The following is a 15,527-nucleotide window of genomic DNA, read 5'->3' as shown; positions in this document are numbered from 1 at the left end:
AGTTTCCCTCTCATATCGAGGAATAGGAACCAAATAACCAGACATCAACAATACTATTCTATAGTATACAAGGAGTGGAAGGAGTTATGGTTAAGGAAATTGATCGTGTTATACTTCCGTTCCTTGAAAATCACGTAAAGCTGATTGTCCTGCGTGTCGCTCTCCGGCCGCGTCATTGCCGTGTTGTCGGGTTATGAGTGTCGGTGGGTGCGGACACACGCTTACAAAATATCTCCTGCGCTGCGCTCTCTTCTTAATTAAAGTATGGTTGCTCTGACAGAAAGTGGTCAGGACATTTGTACTTTATGCTTTTTCTAACTGTATGTTTGTCTATGATTAACCTTTAAACAGCTTCTGTGTCAAATCAGTATTTTTAAATTTCATTATGTATAAAAGTGCTAACTACAATGTATGTAGGTGCATGTTTAATTTTACCACCACTTGAAGACTATTTGAAAAATATTCAAATTATTGTTTACTAAAACAATATATTTTATATAATTTATAAATGCTTTATGGTGCCGGCCATCTTGGTGATGAATCAACATTAAAGTTTATTAAAGGAAAAAATTGTTTTATTTTTAATATAAGTACACAGATTTAAAAAAAGTTGACTACAATAGGAAACCGTCATGTATTTTGTTCAGCAACCGATCTTGTGTTTGTTGTTGAGAGTTCCATTAATTTTTGTTTGATTTCTGATATCTGAAACATAAGATACGAAAATTATTTATTTGTTTAGGCATGTTTTATATTCAATTTGTATATTTACCACACCCGAAGTAGGTTTGCAGGTCGAATGAGTAAATCTTATTAAGGGCAAGGGCAAATATTATAGAGTTTAGTACCTAATTTGTTTTTATAATTCATCTCATACTCGCCAGCGAAGTAACTAACAGCTATCGAAATAAATTCTGCTACATGTGTATCGACAAGATGAGCAGCGTGGTAGAAAAAGCTCCAAGCTTGTTTTTTTATTTAATTACTACTACAACTTAAATGCCACGTTTCCGACTCCGCAAAGTCAATTAATCATTCTTGGGGCAAGGTATCCGTTTCTATAATAAAATTCCGCAGACATTTTTAACTTTGCCGTTTCATAAATTCAAATCATTTGTAAAAAATACATTGTTAAAGAAGGCAAATTATTCGATACAAGATTATATTGATGATAAAAAAGCGCGGATTTAATGCTTGTTGACTTCCAGGCAGGAGACATAACATACATATATAATTGTATTTAACTAACATGACTGTATTTTTAGATGTTGAAAAAGAGTAACTACTGAGTTTCTCGCCGGTTCTTCTTGGTATAATCTACATTCCGAACCGGCGGTAGCTTTACTTAATATAGTTTGTTAAATGACGATTCAAAATTGCTTGTAAAAGCCTACTTGAATAAAGTATACTATTTTGATTTTTTGAAAGAAATAAATACATTAAATACTTGTCATTGTATTATTATTACTATTAATTATCGTCTTGTAACCATATTTTACAATAAATAATAAATATTATTACAAAGTCATCAGGTATTCATCCTACACTAACAGCCTGTTGGATTACCGTCATATATATATTCAAAGACAATGGAGATTAAGGCATAGACAATTTTAGTGCATTTTCTAATTGTTATTTGTAAAGAATTTTGTTTTGTAAATAATTTATTTTCCTTCTAAGCATTATAAAACCATAAAAAAAACTAACTCTTATTAGTTGTGTAGATGTTATAGATGCGTGAGTTTGCGTTCGTGTAAAAAAGATGTATGTGCTTGTCTGTCATTTAGATACTCACGTTGAATTGCAAGTAATAAAATTTAAACTTTTGCTGGAATAAATGCTTACCTTTTGTATTTCTCCGAGAAGCACTCTCTGCTCCGTTCTCGGAGACATCGTTTCTCTATTCAAATCAATAGCTTCCAAGTTCTCAAACAATTGCTTAATCTTCATAGCCAAATGAACATCGTTGTTGTTCTTCCTAGGAACTGTAGGTTTACACTTTCTATACAACCTCCTCTTATATTTATCAGGTAAATCTTTTTCAATGTCTTCTCGACTAAGTAGCGTCATGTATTCTGGACTTGTGTCGTATGGATAGCTCTTGGGAATCATTTTAAAGGAATTATTTTCTAACGATAATGTGATTTGTTTATTTTTATATTCCCTACGCCAATTCCGAAGTAGCTCGATGCTCCTGAGTGAGTTTATATACATCATTAAATAGGTTGCTTTGTATTGTATACGCAATAGGCTATTTGACAATGCGAAAAATAAAGTGTCAATTATTGTAATCAGTATATATTATGAGTTTAAAAATGGTTATTTATTAAGGAAAGTTGAAAATAATAATGAATTTATTCAAAATTTCGTAAATAAAAATGCACTCTTTAAACGTTTGTCACGTGACACAAAACACTCCTAATTGGTCTGGCTTATGATGACGTCACTTGCTTGTTAATCTCGTTTGAAAAAAAAAACAACTTTTAATGGGTGCCTTAACCTCTACGAAATAATATAAAATGGATTTTAAAGACCAGTCAAATAGCCTATTGTTTAAGTATTTCGCTTAATAAAACGTTATATGTGTTTCTATCAAGAATTTGACGTTACTAATGAATTTTATTTTAGGGTAATAAATAAAATATGTCGCCTCAGACAAACAAAAAAAGCTGTGTACTCAAGGAAACTGAATATGAAATAGGAATCTGATCGCGTTCGAGTGCTTTTAGTTTAATATCCTCCTGTTAAGTAATGATTCGATTTGAGTACGAAAAACATACGACACAATTACGCCAGTGTGACCAGCATGTGAGTATAAAAATGTCAAGAAGTTGACTGAATATTACAATTCTTTTTAATTTCCAATGCCCTTGAAGGACAGATTATATATATTCGATTTTAATTTGCGTTCATTAATCTATAAAATACAATACTTAATTAAAAGATACAGTACTACTTAAATACATTATCAATATTTGTTGAAACACTAATAACAACATTAATTTGATATATCTATAAAAAATTCTTTTTTTTAAAGGTATATATAGCAATGCCCCATTTGAAGGAATTACTGATATTCCTATTTACCCCATCAATTAAGCCGATAGCTTGCACTAATGGGGGCGACTGACAAGGGGTCAAGATCGAACTTGTGACTTTTTACATCGATAGGCGGCCCCGTAAGCATTTGCGCTATTGACGCTTCTATTTATTTTATATTCCTCTATCCCTTAAACATAATAATTTAAAACGAAAAAACTGGTAGTCAATTTTAGTGGCAACATTATTATTTGTAGCAGACATGACGTACATATTAAAGTGTATGTACACAAGACCACACACACATGCTAACGTTACGGCATGTCATTGAACGCATTTTCTTAGTGCCCACCGTCTGCCTCTTTATTGGTCTGAGCTTATTTCATGCTACAATATATTCAACTTTCTAATATTGTACCGATTTTCTTTAAGCCAAGATATAAAATGATGTCATAGACAATTACTACTTTTACCAGCTAGAAATATTATTGCTAAGGCTAGTAAAACCCCACGCATATCATCATAATTATGATGGTGTTAAATCAAATAGTAATTAAGACATTTTAATTTATTTATAGTCATTTATATAATTTTTCGTAAATTTGTTTTTATTCTCACTCACCTCTTCCCCTGCAATATTTTATCTCTCTTAGCAATAAGATCTTTTTGCTTCTTCAAAGCCATATCCATCAAGAAAGAATTTTTAATTTTATCATCCTGTACTTTTTTAGGGAGAGTACAAACTGGTTTAAGATATTTAGCACTTTGACAGTGTTGCGGTAATATTTTAGTGCGGCTTCTTGGTAGTTTAGGACATTTTCCCTTTACTTTTGAATAATTTCGTATCTCTTCGTCATCACCGTAGATGTCTTTTTCATTAAATTGCACTGTTAAAGTTTTATGTGATTGTAGTTTGTCTCCGTCTAACACGGAATTGTAGCTGCGACCTCCACTTATAAATTTATCTTCACAGTCAACACTAGGACCTACTTTGTCGGATTGCGAAGTTTCAGCTTCGAATTTTTCTTCGACATATTTATCGTAAAGATATGTCAAAATTTTAGCAGTTCCCGCGTTTAAAACATCTCTTGGCGGATTTATAATAGGATTTCCGCTCAGTTGAAGTACTTTCAGAGTCAAAACAGTACCTAATTCATTCGGTAAATATGTGATTTTATTGTTTTGTAGAAGCAGATGACTTAATGATCTATGATTTTTTACTGATTTTGGAATATCAGATAACTCGTTATCTCTCAAATCAAGCCACATTAAGTTTGGCAAAGATGGAAAAAAGTCATTAGATAGCATTTTTAATTTGTTATTTTGTAAATATATTACCTGAAATATATAAAGGATTTAACTTGTATGATATATTATTTTTGTTACTTTATATTTATTTTGGCATAAAACATTAGTTGTTATAAAACAACATACACTTAAAAAATTGTTATTAATTTTCGGAATATTCACCAAGCCTTGCGATGAAAGATTAAGCGTGGTTTCTTCATTAGAATCTTCTTCATACGTATTTAATTGCATAAAAGTTTCATAAATATCAGTCATTTTTTTAAAAATTGGTAATAATTAATTACAAACCGATCATGTATTATACAAACACGACGTTTGTTTTATCAATAAAATTTGAATGCAAGCGCGTTTTAGCTGTCTTGTCACTTCGGGTAGTGTGCATAGGTAATAGTAGATATATAAATATACATTAAGAGGAAGTAGAGTTACGTTACTTACAATTATAGGTGACAAAAGGCAAAAACTAAAATTTAAGATATTTTTTTAAATTAAATATTGATGTTTTTTTAATTTTCTTCAATAAATATATATATATTCGTTTTTGGATATTTTTTATGGCAACAATAAAAATATGTCTTTGATATGTACTTCTATCTATAGACTTTTTATAGTGATGTACTGGGTCAACATCTTATAAATGAACTTATAATTAGTGCCATAAAATTAAAAGACGTAAGAAAAATTTCGTTTACGTATTATATAAGCAATTACAAGTACAAAATATTTTAAAAAAAAATGTATAAAACACACCTTAAATATTTAAATTAAGAAACTTTAACTTACATTATTTTTGTTATATAATTATGGTATATGAATAAAATCATAAACTAACATGTTTTTATCAATAAGCATTTAAAATAAAAATATTTCGGTATTTTAATAATCAAAGTTTACTCAAATCAAAATGCTGGTCGAAAAGCACGCTACTTGCTTAGCTGACGGATACGTCACTATCTCAGTTGCAAGATGGCGAACGTTCGGGATAGTGACACATCGTTGTGGCTCCACAATAAACTCGGAACTTCGAACGATTCTTGGACAACCGGCTCAATTTGTACACAATTAAACGCTGAAGTTTTGAAAAATATAAAGGATTGTTTTCCAGATTTGCAAACACAAGTGAAACTAAAATTATTGCTAAGTTTCTTTCATATCCCGCGCAGAAATGTTGAAGAGGTAACTTTTCTCTTATGTTCTATGGTTTTGCGTAACTGTATAATATGCGTCATCTCTTTCGTATCCGAATGATATGTAATGGGTTAAAAAGAGATAAATGAATTCAAATTATATATTAGTATTTGTTGTTATAAAATAATTGTCGAGAATATTGAAAAATTGTCGTATTAAGGTGTTAAACAAACAAAATACTAGTTGGTATGTTTGAAAAAATATTTGATTATCACGATTAACAATTGCAAATGGTAAATAATAAATTCGCAGGCTTTTAATCAACAATACAATTATCATGTACGTGTTTTTGTTTTTATAAACAAAACACTTAATAATTTGTTGTAAAAATATTCTAACTTTCCCTCCTTTTTATAAATGACAACAATTACAATCTTTAAAATACTTTTCAATCTTCCAATGAACATATTGTAATAGGTTATGTTATTGCAGATGTTTATATTGTAAAGCCTTTTAAATTCCCGCTTTACTTATTTACGTATTATTAAATTTTAACAAAATATATTTACTTGATCACAAATACTAAATATTGAACTAATTTTAACTGGAATTAATTAAAACCTCAATAAGTTATTTTTCGTAAATATTTTACTAGAAAACTCTTGTTAAGTTAACTGCTTAGCTTCAAATGTCTAAAAAAAAAAATATACCAACAATTTTATAATAACGATTGAGTACATACAATTTTGAAAATAATATATCTTAAATGCTTATAAATATTATTTTTTTAGTGGAGAAATGAATTGGAAGAGATTATTGAGGTTGCAGCAGTCGACTCAGATCTCTGGGTGGCGATGCTCGCAGAAGTCCTTAAAACATTCCCTTCAGCCGGTACCCTTAATACAGAGATAGCAGAGTTTGATGAGACGAGGCCTATCTTCAGTGACATGATCGGCGAGCTAAGAAGAGCCTTAGCTAAACATTCAGACCTTGGACTATTACCACTTGAGTGCCTTTATTTAAATAAAAATGCCTTAGTTTCTGTGGTTAGTAAAAGTATATATTAAATTTAAATTATTTTGCAATTAGATAATATATTAAGTGATTATTGATACAAGTGTTAAATTAAAAATTAATTAGTGTAAGGTATTATTTAGTAAAATATTCCATTTGTTGCATTGAGGTAAGTTTATATTATAGCTGTGTTATGACTGAATCGGTTGTAGTGTATGATTAGACACAATTATACAAATTAATAGGTTGCATTGTGAAAAATTTTAAATTTCATCATATTATGGTTAATTTTATCATATATTTGGAGAATATTTTAGAAGGTATTGTAAAGAGGATATATTAGGTTTATAAATAAAATATATTTAACATCTATTGTTGCAGTCAGATTTTTAATTACAAATAAAAGCTAGTCTTTTATGTATAATCTATGAATAAGTAAAAGAAAAAATGTTTTATATGATTTGCAGAATCTTAATTTCTAATTAATTGAATTTATTTGATTAAGGTAGTATGGCTAGTTATTGGGTAAATGAATTTCAACTAAATGAGACATTAGATCAGAATCAGTCGAATCATATCAAAAATAATAATTGATTACTTAATTGCTTTTTAGTAATTATAGTAATTTCATAGAGTTAAGTTTTGTTACTTTGTTATTTACCAAGATAATTAAAAAAAAAACTTATCCAATTAACGTAGAACTTTCATGATATTTTAGTGGCAATATTGTATATTAATATATAGTACTTTTTTAAGATGTCAATGTGTTTATAAAGTCAGAAAAAATTGTCAGGCCAAGCTCGTTAGCAGAAAACGCTACCTAAACTATTAAAGATAGATAAAAACTTTGTATAAGTTAGATTGTAGATATCCAAAATGTATTTGTAACAGTCTGTGACACCAATAATATTTTAGTCTTATAAGAAAATGGAATAATTTGTAGTGACAAGGATACTTTAATTTTACTGTAAAAAAATATTATTCCTTTTCAAAATATTTTAATTGAACATATTATTATGTTGACTGTACATTTTCAATAAAGTTTTAGAAATGTTACGAAATATTTAAAAAAACGTTAAAAATTCGCGCGTACTATTAACACTTTAATTAAAGATATAAGGTGAGCAAATAATGGTAGGCATTCGTAGCTGATTAAAACATTCGATTTATTGATTCTTATTTTATCCATGCGATATCTGCAGGAGTATAATATTTAAGGATATTTATAAGTATGCTAATAAATTCTTCCAAAATTCTTTAGAGGATATTGTATTATACCTGTATTTTCATGATGGTATTTTACTATTGGAACTGCTCCATTGCGTTCCAGAGCATGTCTAAGCAGGTTCTGTGTCTTGTTGATTTATTTATTACTTATATTATGGAGATTTAAAAAGGTATGATAAGATTTGGTTCTATATAGTTAATTTTTAATTCGACGTTCTAAGATACTAGATACAAATGCCGGATTCAAACCCAGCGCCGCCCTTCAGCACTGTAAAAAATTACTCATTCGTTTTCGAAAATGTATTATTTATTGAATTTGATTGAAGATTTTTTTTCTCATCCACATAGCATTGAGCGCCCAGGGCCGGATCTTCTGTATGGCTTTTTGGGCTTAAGCCCAGGGCCCCTTGGATTTAAATCCCCCCCCCCCCCCGCTAAGTCAAGTCAAGGTCAAAAATAGATTATAATGCGAAAGAATCCATCATTTTATTAAATTAAACAGATCTATATATCAGATATGGTTTGCAGCCCTGCGAATCCTGCAATTAATCAAACCCATTCAATTAATTTAATTCAAGTCTACGTTCAGGTGTGTCTTAAGTGGGGCCTCTAAGTAGTATTAGCCCAGTGCCCCCCTTAAATCACGGTCGGGCCCTGCGCGCGCTCATATTGTAAAGTCAGCCCTTTTAATACAATAAAGGATAAATTATTAGGAAAATTTAGTTCCCAAAAATATTTGTAATTGGAACCTTAAAATACACCAGTAAATATTAAGGAATAATGTAATCAACCTTTAATCAACTTTTAATCGCAGGTGGGACAACAACCCAACCCAGTGAAGCACTTTACTTTGAAACGTAAACCGAAGTCAGTGGCGCTGCGCACGGAGCTGCTCAGCAAGGCGGCCGAGGTGCAAGCCAACCAGAAGAAAGCGCAGGCGCCCACCGTGCCCGTGCGCAGCCGGGGCATGCCCAGGAAGATGACGGACACAAGTGAGATCAATTCTTACCTCTATAGTTAGTCTGTCACATGTTCAATTGTGGAAAGCAAGATTTCGTTTTCGTCTAAATTTTTCAACACAAATAATGCAATTGTTGTTCACGTGACTCAATATATGTATATTTCAATTCTATACATTTTAGACTATTCTACAAGTGACATTGACAATCACTATGCTCTTTTGTATAAGCCTGCTGGATATATCTTTATTGAACATTTTAAACATTTTTGCTTGCCAGCTAGCCATAAGAATTAGTGTAGTTAGAATGATTATCGTGTATAAAGTATAACCATGTGCGCTGTCCAGCCCCGCTGAAGGGCCTGCCGTCCCGCTGGGCGGCCCGCAGCGGCGCGCGAGCCCCCCCCGCCGTGCGGCCCCCCCCGCGCTCTGGCATCAAGCTGCTCGACATCACGGAGCAGCCCGCCACGCACGCGCAGATCAAGAAGCGCAGGAAGCTCGGTGAGTCGTCCGTCTGCAGGCTGCTGAACTCACTATTGAAAACAACTCAGACAGATACCAAGAATTATTTTTGGTTTACGTGAAGATAAAAAATTAGTGTTCGTACCGATAATTAACAGTATTTATAAGTTTTGGATAAAATACTTTATTTTCATATTAGAAATGGAGGAAGGTTCAAAGAAAGCTCCCCCAGCGGCGCCCTCGTCTCCGCCGCCTGACTACGCCAAGGGACTCAACAACTTCCAGATGCCCAAAGCGGATGAGCCACCACGTGAGATACTATTAATAGATAAAAATAGAATTTGCATCGGTGCAACAAAGTCATATATGAACTTTATTGAGAACTACTAAATTAGATTAAACAACTGTGCCTCTGTTACTATTAAGGAATGGTAACCGCGGAGCTACTGTAAATTGGGAAAAGTACTAAAATATTGAATCGATAATAATTTTGAAATGTAGCGGTACTAATTAAAACATCTGTTCGACAGCCAGCAACGAGCCTGCGAGTGAGGCGGACGGTGTGGAGGGCCCGGAGGGTGCGGAGAGTGCGGACAGCGTGGAGGGCGCGGAGAGTGCGGAGAGCGCGGAGGGAGAGAGCACGCCCGCGCCCGCGCCCGCGCCGCTGCTCGTGCAGCAGGTACGCGGCTTTGATAATAATATGGCGATTGCTGCTTGCTACGGAACAAACCTTTAAGCCAGTGAGGCGATCATTATTTATAGATAGATTTGAGTCATGTCAACTTAAGTATGTTTTACAAATTTACTAGAATTGATTCTTATCTACTCAACACACATTGACTATATTTAAACAAGTTACATTTGCTCCAGTGTCTTTAAAATAAAGACTACAAATCTTTGCTAAAAATTCCTTAAGAAGGTGTTAATAAAACTTAATGTTCTTTATATTGATATAATTTATTTTAATATATAATAACTATACTTTTGTTGAGCAGTGTTTCTCGCATTGTACAGATGACATGTCACAATCGAAAATTAAAATATCGTTGCGCACAGGGCTCGGGTGCGAAACCCATCGTGTTGGGACAGCAGCCCAAGCTGCTGTTGGCGGGCCAGGCGGGCGGCAAGCCGGTGCTGCTGGCGGCGCAGGGCTTGCTCAACACGTCGGCGGTGCTGCTGCAGCAGGGCGGGAAGGCGGTGCTGTTACAGAACATCAAGCCGGTTCGTATAATTCGAGCTCTAACTGGAAGTTGTTAATGATAATTCTTGCTAATTTTAAAATTTGTCACGTGTCACATTTAAGTCTGGTGATATTATGTTTCTTCTTGGAACGAATAAAAAAAGTATCTCATTCCTTTATGAAGCTTGTTTGGTTTTGGTATAATTCGGTCACAAGTCCAACCATATCAAATATAAACATATAACTTATCAGAATATTTGAATATTATATCCTCCCTTCATGGTGAATAATTCATCTCACCATTCATTGTTATATTGTACTAAGATGGTTTTACTTTATGTCATAGAGTATGTTAATTGGACAGTTTCATGTTTTCTTTTAAATAATAACATTCATATAATATACGCCGACATAATTTGGTGCTTGCGTCTGTTTAGAATGGTATAAATTTCGAAGTTAATGCCAGTCAGTACAGTCACTTGTGCAAGGTGACGGTTCACTGCATCGTATTAGATGTTTCATACTATCATATAGAGCGGCGATGCATGACGCCAACAGTCGGTAGGATCCGACTAATGCATCCGACATTATCAATGAATATGACCATTTGCAATTGAATTGAATTTGAGTATATATAATTTCCTATAATCATATTGTTATTATTATTAGCAGTCTGTAAATTTCCCACTTCTGGGCTAAAGGCCTCCTCTCCCTTTGAGGAGAAGGTATAATATCTATAATCTTAAATAAGTCTTAATGTATGGTTTCAGATGGCGCAACAAGTTGTACAGCAGACGACACCGCAGAATATACCACATCAAATAACACATCCTGTGAGTTGTTAAAGTAGTTTGACATTTTGAATTCCAAGATATTTTGTTTTTAAATGTATCAGATCAAATATAGTGAGAAAATAATGTCATTTGTATAATATTAATTAAATAACAATAGAGGATGCATTTAAGTTATGCTGATGATTAAGCATCTCACATTTATTTGATGTATCTTTTAATAATAATTAATATAATAGGTAATTATGCTATAATTTGTTGAAATATACAAACATAGTTGTTAGATTGATATGGTTATTGTATGGTTATTGTTACTATATTAATCTATTACTAGCCGGAGCCAGTATTAAATGCTCCATTTCAGTTTAAAATTCGTTAGAGATGATCTCAATATCTAAAATGGAAATGAACGTTAGGTCATTTTAAAATAAAAATTATGCTTATACTAGGGGCATATGATTTTACTATAGGACCATATCTGTGTAAGCACGATGTTGAGAAAACAAGCTTCTCCTTAACAAGGACTCCATAACGCCCTGTGTCACACTGGCGAGTATGCTAACACGTGTCACCCGCAGGTGGCGCCGCCCGCGCCCGCGCCCCCCGCGCCGCCCGCGCCCGCCGCGCCCGCGCAGACGCCGCTACTGCCGCGCCGCGGGCTGTCGCTCACGGTGAGCGGCCACGCACACTAATACACACGCACGACACGCACGACACGCATAAACACTCACACATATACACAAGAGACAGATGACGTAACATATTTGAGCACAAACTCAATTATTTACTATTTTCAGCGTGAGCAAATGATGGAGGCCCAAGACATGTTCCGGAACGCCAATCGAGTCACGAGACCTGAAAAGGCGCTCATTCTCGGCTTTATGGCTGGTTCCAGAGGTAATGTGATTACATATTAATATGATGCCGCAGTTGCGTTTCCGGGTACCCGGTATAGAATACGAAGTGAATAAGATAGATTTGAAATTGCGTCAAAGTGACAGAACATTGACATTAACTCCCATGACATGAAACTCAAAGCATGCATTACAATCGAGATTAAATATAAGCAGCCGAAGCACCAAATATATTATTTATAACATTGGTAGGCAGGCGAGCATATAGAGACATTGACGCCGTAAGACACATAAATAATATCAGAAATATACTTTATACTACAGATATATATAATTTATTAAATAAATTAGTATTAGTCTTACTATGAATGAGTATTTTACCAATAAAATCGTATGTTTATTTGGTTTGTTCAATATTAATGATTTTATTCTTTCCAGACAACCCCTGTCCGAACCTTGGCAACATAGTAACGATAAAGCTCTCAGAGAACATAGAGAATGTTCTACAATCGGACGACACATACCTCACGATGCTGTCCGAGATGCACTTCCAAATGAACTACAACAACGGCCAGTGGACGAGACTCAAAAAGTACAGACACATAGACGGTATGGTCCCGCAAAAGATCCCGCCGGGCTCTACGGTGATAGCGGCCAACAATCAGCAGCCGGTCGTTTCCATCGCCAACCAGAGTGTCAGTTAAGGTTTGTCATGCCCCACGTCGTTGTTCTTGCAATGTGATATAATAAAGTGTTAACGTTGAATGTGTAATAGGATATTAATACAATTGATTAACGAGGTCTGCATTGTGGTTAGACTCGGTGGCCTTCCGACCGGATCCGGAGATGTTGCAATCACAGCGATAATTGTTATCAATGTGTGAACGTTGAAGTAATTTTAAATGATTTCGAATTCCAGGTGATTTTAAAAATAAAAACTGGACTTGAATTTAGATTAATTAGGATTCAGATTATTTCGTTTTACGATTTAAAAAAACGTTATGTATTTTCTTTTCTTTTTTTTATATAAAATTTCGTGAGTCGATATAATCTGTTCCAGAAATACTTGTATATGTTAGTTTAGTTGTTTTTGTATTTTTTAAATTAGAATAATCTGTGAAGTTTTGTTGATCTCAAGGATGACTATTCTTGGCATTATTTCAGTATAGTTTGTGCCAAAATTATTTTCAAAATTATAAACGTATAATTATTATAGTTGCTTAGTTTTGAATAGCATGAAAAATTTAAGGCGTTTTCAGATGCGTCGCTCATACACATTTTATTATAGACTAGATATCCAACGAGACGCATTTGTTAACGCCTTACAAAATTCATTTTTACTATCTTAACGTTTAATAATAAAACGCTTTAACTTATGCCTAAAGAGCCTTGTATTTAGCGTCATAAAAAAAACCACGATATTTACAAACTAGGGATATACAAAAAGTTTAATTAAAAAGTTGAATTTGAAACGAAATGCAATACATTTTTTCTCCTGTAAAAATATGTTTATTTTTGTATAGTCAATCTTATGTTGTAAAGCATTTGTTTGATATTTAAATAATGATAAATATTCTCAGCAAATTTAAATCAAAGTAACATCTTCTCCATGTTTTTCTTTTAACGCAAACCTCAGGTTTGCTTGAACGAATCGGACTTTTAAATTTAGGAAAATGTATCTATTCCATATTTTTTTCTTAAACTATATAACAATAAAACAGACAAAAGTAAATAATATATAAATAAAAAATAACTATCTCATCATATCTGTATCTATACAAATACCAAATACAAAATAACAAATATCAAACAGTACTGAATCGATTTTGTTTCTATATTTTCAAATAGATTTAATCCAGGTAACATTTTTAGTGCATATATTTTGAACTCTATGGTCCATGGTATACATAACCATACAAGGCCTAAAAATTTTTGTTATCTGTATCAGGTAAACTCACTAAGAACGATCTAAAGTTTTACACTCGACAAAATCTGCAACTAAGAAAACCGATAAAGATCGTTGATAAAATATAACAACAATGTATTCCTCACCACGGCGACCACAAAGGGAGTCTAAGTGTGCAGGACGTATAGTGCACAAGTTTATGCGCAAACAAGTGCATTGTCTATTCTTTCACAATCCGATGGGACGGACCAAGGGCTTTACGCGCTTATTATATTATTATAATGTAACACCAAACAAATTAAATAAGTTTAAATGAAGTAGAGTCAACCACTAAAATGCAGATAAAAATCTTATTCAATTTTTATTTAAATAACTCAGCCGAAGATAGTTTATTTATTATTTGGTCAATTAAAATAACTAAACAAAGAAGTAAGGAAAAATCACTCGACGTTCTTCCGTGTTTACAGTCTATATATGTATTTACAGTGTCGAAAGCAATATAGAAATAAAATGAAATAAAAATTACCGAAATAATTATTAACGTGCCACGTCAAATAATTATACTTTGAAAGATTTTTAAAACGAAGTCTTAATCAATACATGTATTCCTATGTCATTACTTATATTTGTCAACTTTAAACAGCGGTGCATAGTTATATCTCTCTTTCACTCATCAGAAATTTTACATTTGATAGAAGAAAACAAATCAAATCATTCGACATAAGAATGAACTTTGTGCTGTTTAACAGCTAAGACTTATATCCCCAAACATTAATAAGTTTCACATGACATACAAATTAATTTCTTACCTAGTTTTCTATTTGTATTGTTTCATATTGCCTACAAAGCGTACTGATGAATCTCGAAAAAATGTGTGTCAATAAACCTTTTTTATATAGCCTCCTTAAGGCAAAAATCCTTGCTGAATGATTTTAAACTTTTATCTATTGATTTCAAAGAGAGAGAGATATGTCAATGTTCGTTGAAATTTGTTATTATTAACAGTGAATTATCATCCATTACAACAATTTTACTTTTAAAATAATATTATATTTTAAATAGTTAGTTATTTTCAAGTTCGAGGTAAAATCCAATGATACAATATTGTAATGTAATTATAATACTGTAAGATTTTGAAAACGAATAAGTCTTTTAAATTGTTTTTAATTGTAAGCAATTTCTATGAGATTTTATTGAGTAATAGATTCTGCCCGCGACTTCAAGCGCATGTGAGAAGGCAGGTGTTAAATACCCTGTCATTTACTGCGTTAACAACTTTCATGATATTATAAAGTAAATCATGTTTGATATTTTGATGTGGCGTGTTAACATAAATTTAATGTACGAATATAATTACAGAACAATAACAATATATGATTAACAGAATTTCTAGAAGCAATAAGTACTGGCTAGCAACAATAGTTTTATACGTTTTGTATTTGACCGTTAATAGACTAAGCATTGATTAATTTTTAAAGTGTAAAATCACACACTGATTGCCTGGTTCAGTTGATGTTGTCGGATAAAAGTTTATGGCGGTTCAGTGAGTAAAAGAGTATAGTGGAAATGGCACTCATACATTTATGGAGGGAGGACATACAGAGTAGGTATAAATACAGAGTAGTATATAAACAGAGACAGAATCCAGATTATACGAAAG

General features: G+C 32.7%; 2 protein-coding genes across 2 annotated transcripts; one reads left to right on the top strand and one right to left on the bottom strand.

The window, feature by feature from the left end:
* Positions 1 to 370: 370 nt before the first annotated feature.
* Positions 371 to 4,606, bottom strand: LOC113398083 (leucine-rich repeat-containing protein 27-like). Its single transcript, XM_064218815.1, has 4 exons — positions 4,474 to 4,606; positions 3,662 to 4,377; positions 1,846 to 2,194; positions 371 to 705 (listed from the first exon to the last, which is right to left on the bottom strand). Exons 1-4 carry the CDS (start codon positions 4,600 to 4,602, stop codon positions 631 to 633), a joined length of 1,269 nt encoding a protein of 422 aa, XP_064074885.1. The 5' UTR covers positions 4,603 to 4,606; the 3' UTR covers positions 371 to 630.
* A 686-nt stretch (positions 4,607 to 5,292) lies between these two features.
* LOC113398067 (negative elongation factor A) lies at positions 5,293 to 13,652 on the top strand. The gene is made up of 11 exons (XM_064218802.1): positions 5,293 to 5,523; positions 6,267 to 6,521; positions 8,531 to 8,708; positions 9,023 to 9,175; positions 9,336 to 9,446; positions 9,667 to 9,815; positions 10,193 to 10,357; positions 11,087 to 11,149; positions 11,686 to 11,778; positions 11,905 to 12,004; positions 12,400 to 13,652. The coding sequence occupies exons 1-11, from the start codon at positions 5,314 to 5,316 to the stop codon at positions 12,663 to 12,665; spliced, it is 1,743 nt and encodes a 580-aa protein (XP_064074872.1). The 5' UTR covers positions 5,293 to 5,313; the 3' UTR covers positions 12,666 to 13,652.
* Positions 13,653 to 15,527: the final 1,875 nt, after the last annotated feature.

The sequence above is a fragment of the Vanessa tameamea genome, chromosome 24 (assembly GCF_037043105.1).
Source record: "Vanessa tameamea isolate UH-Manoa-2023 chromosome 24, ilVanTame1 primary haplotype, whole genome shotgun sequence".
NCBI lineage: Eukaryota > Metazoa > Arthropoda > Insecta > Lepidoptera > Nymphalidae > Vanessa > Vanessa tameamea.
Note: the sequence above shows the minus strand (reverse complement) of the source record. Positions and strands in the feature narration are given on the sequence as shown.

Coding starts and splice junctions, on each gene's coding strand:
- LOC113398083 (XM_064218815.1), bottom strand. CDS start 4,602: ATGACTGATATTTATGAAACTTTTATGCAATTAAATACGTATGAAGAA. Junction 2,195..3,661: donor AAAATATTGCAGGGGAAGAG/GTGAGTGAGAAT, acceptor AAACTCACTCAG/GAGCATCGAGCTACTTCGGA. Junction 706..1,845: donor TTCTCGGAGAAATACAAAAG/GTAAGCATTTAT, acceptor CTTATGTTTCAG/ATATCAGAAATCAAACAAAA.
- LOC113398067 (XM_064218802.1), top strand. CDS start 5,314: ATGGCGAACGTTCGGGATAGTGACACATCGTTGTGGCTCCACAATAAA. Junction 11,150..11,685: donor CACATCAAATAACACATCCT/GTGAGTTGTTAA, acceptor TGTCACCCGCAG/GTGGCGCCGCCCGCGCCCGC. Junction 12,005..12,399: donor CTTTATGGCTGGTTCCAGAG/GTAATGTGATTA, acceptor TATTCTTTCCAG/ACAACCCCTGTCCGAACCTT.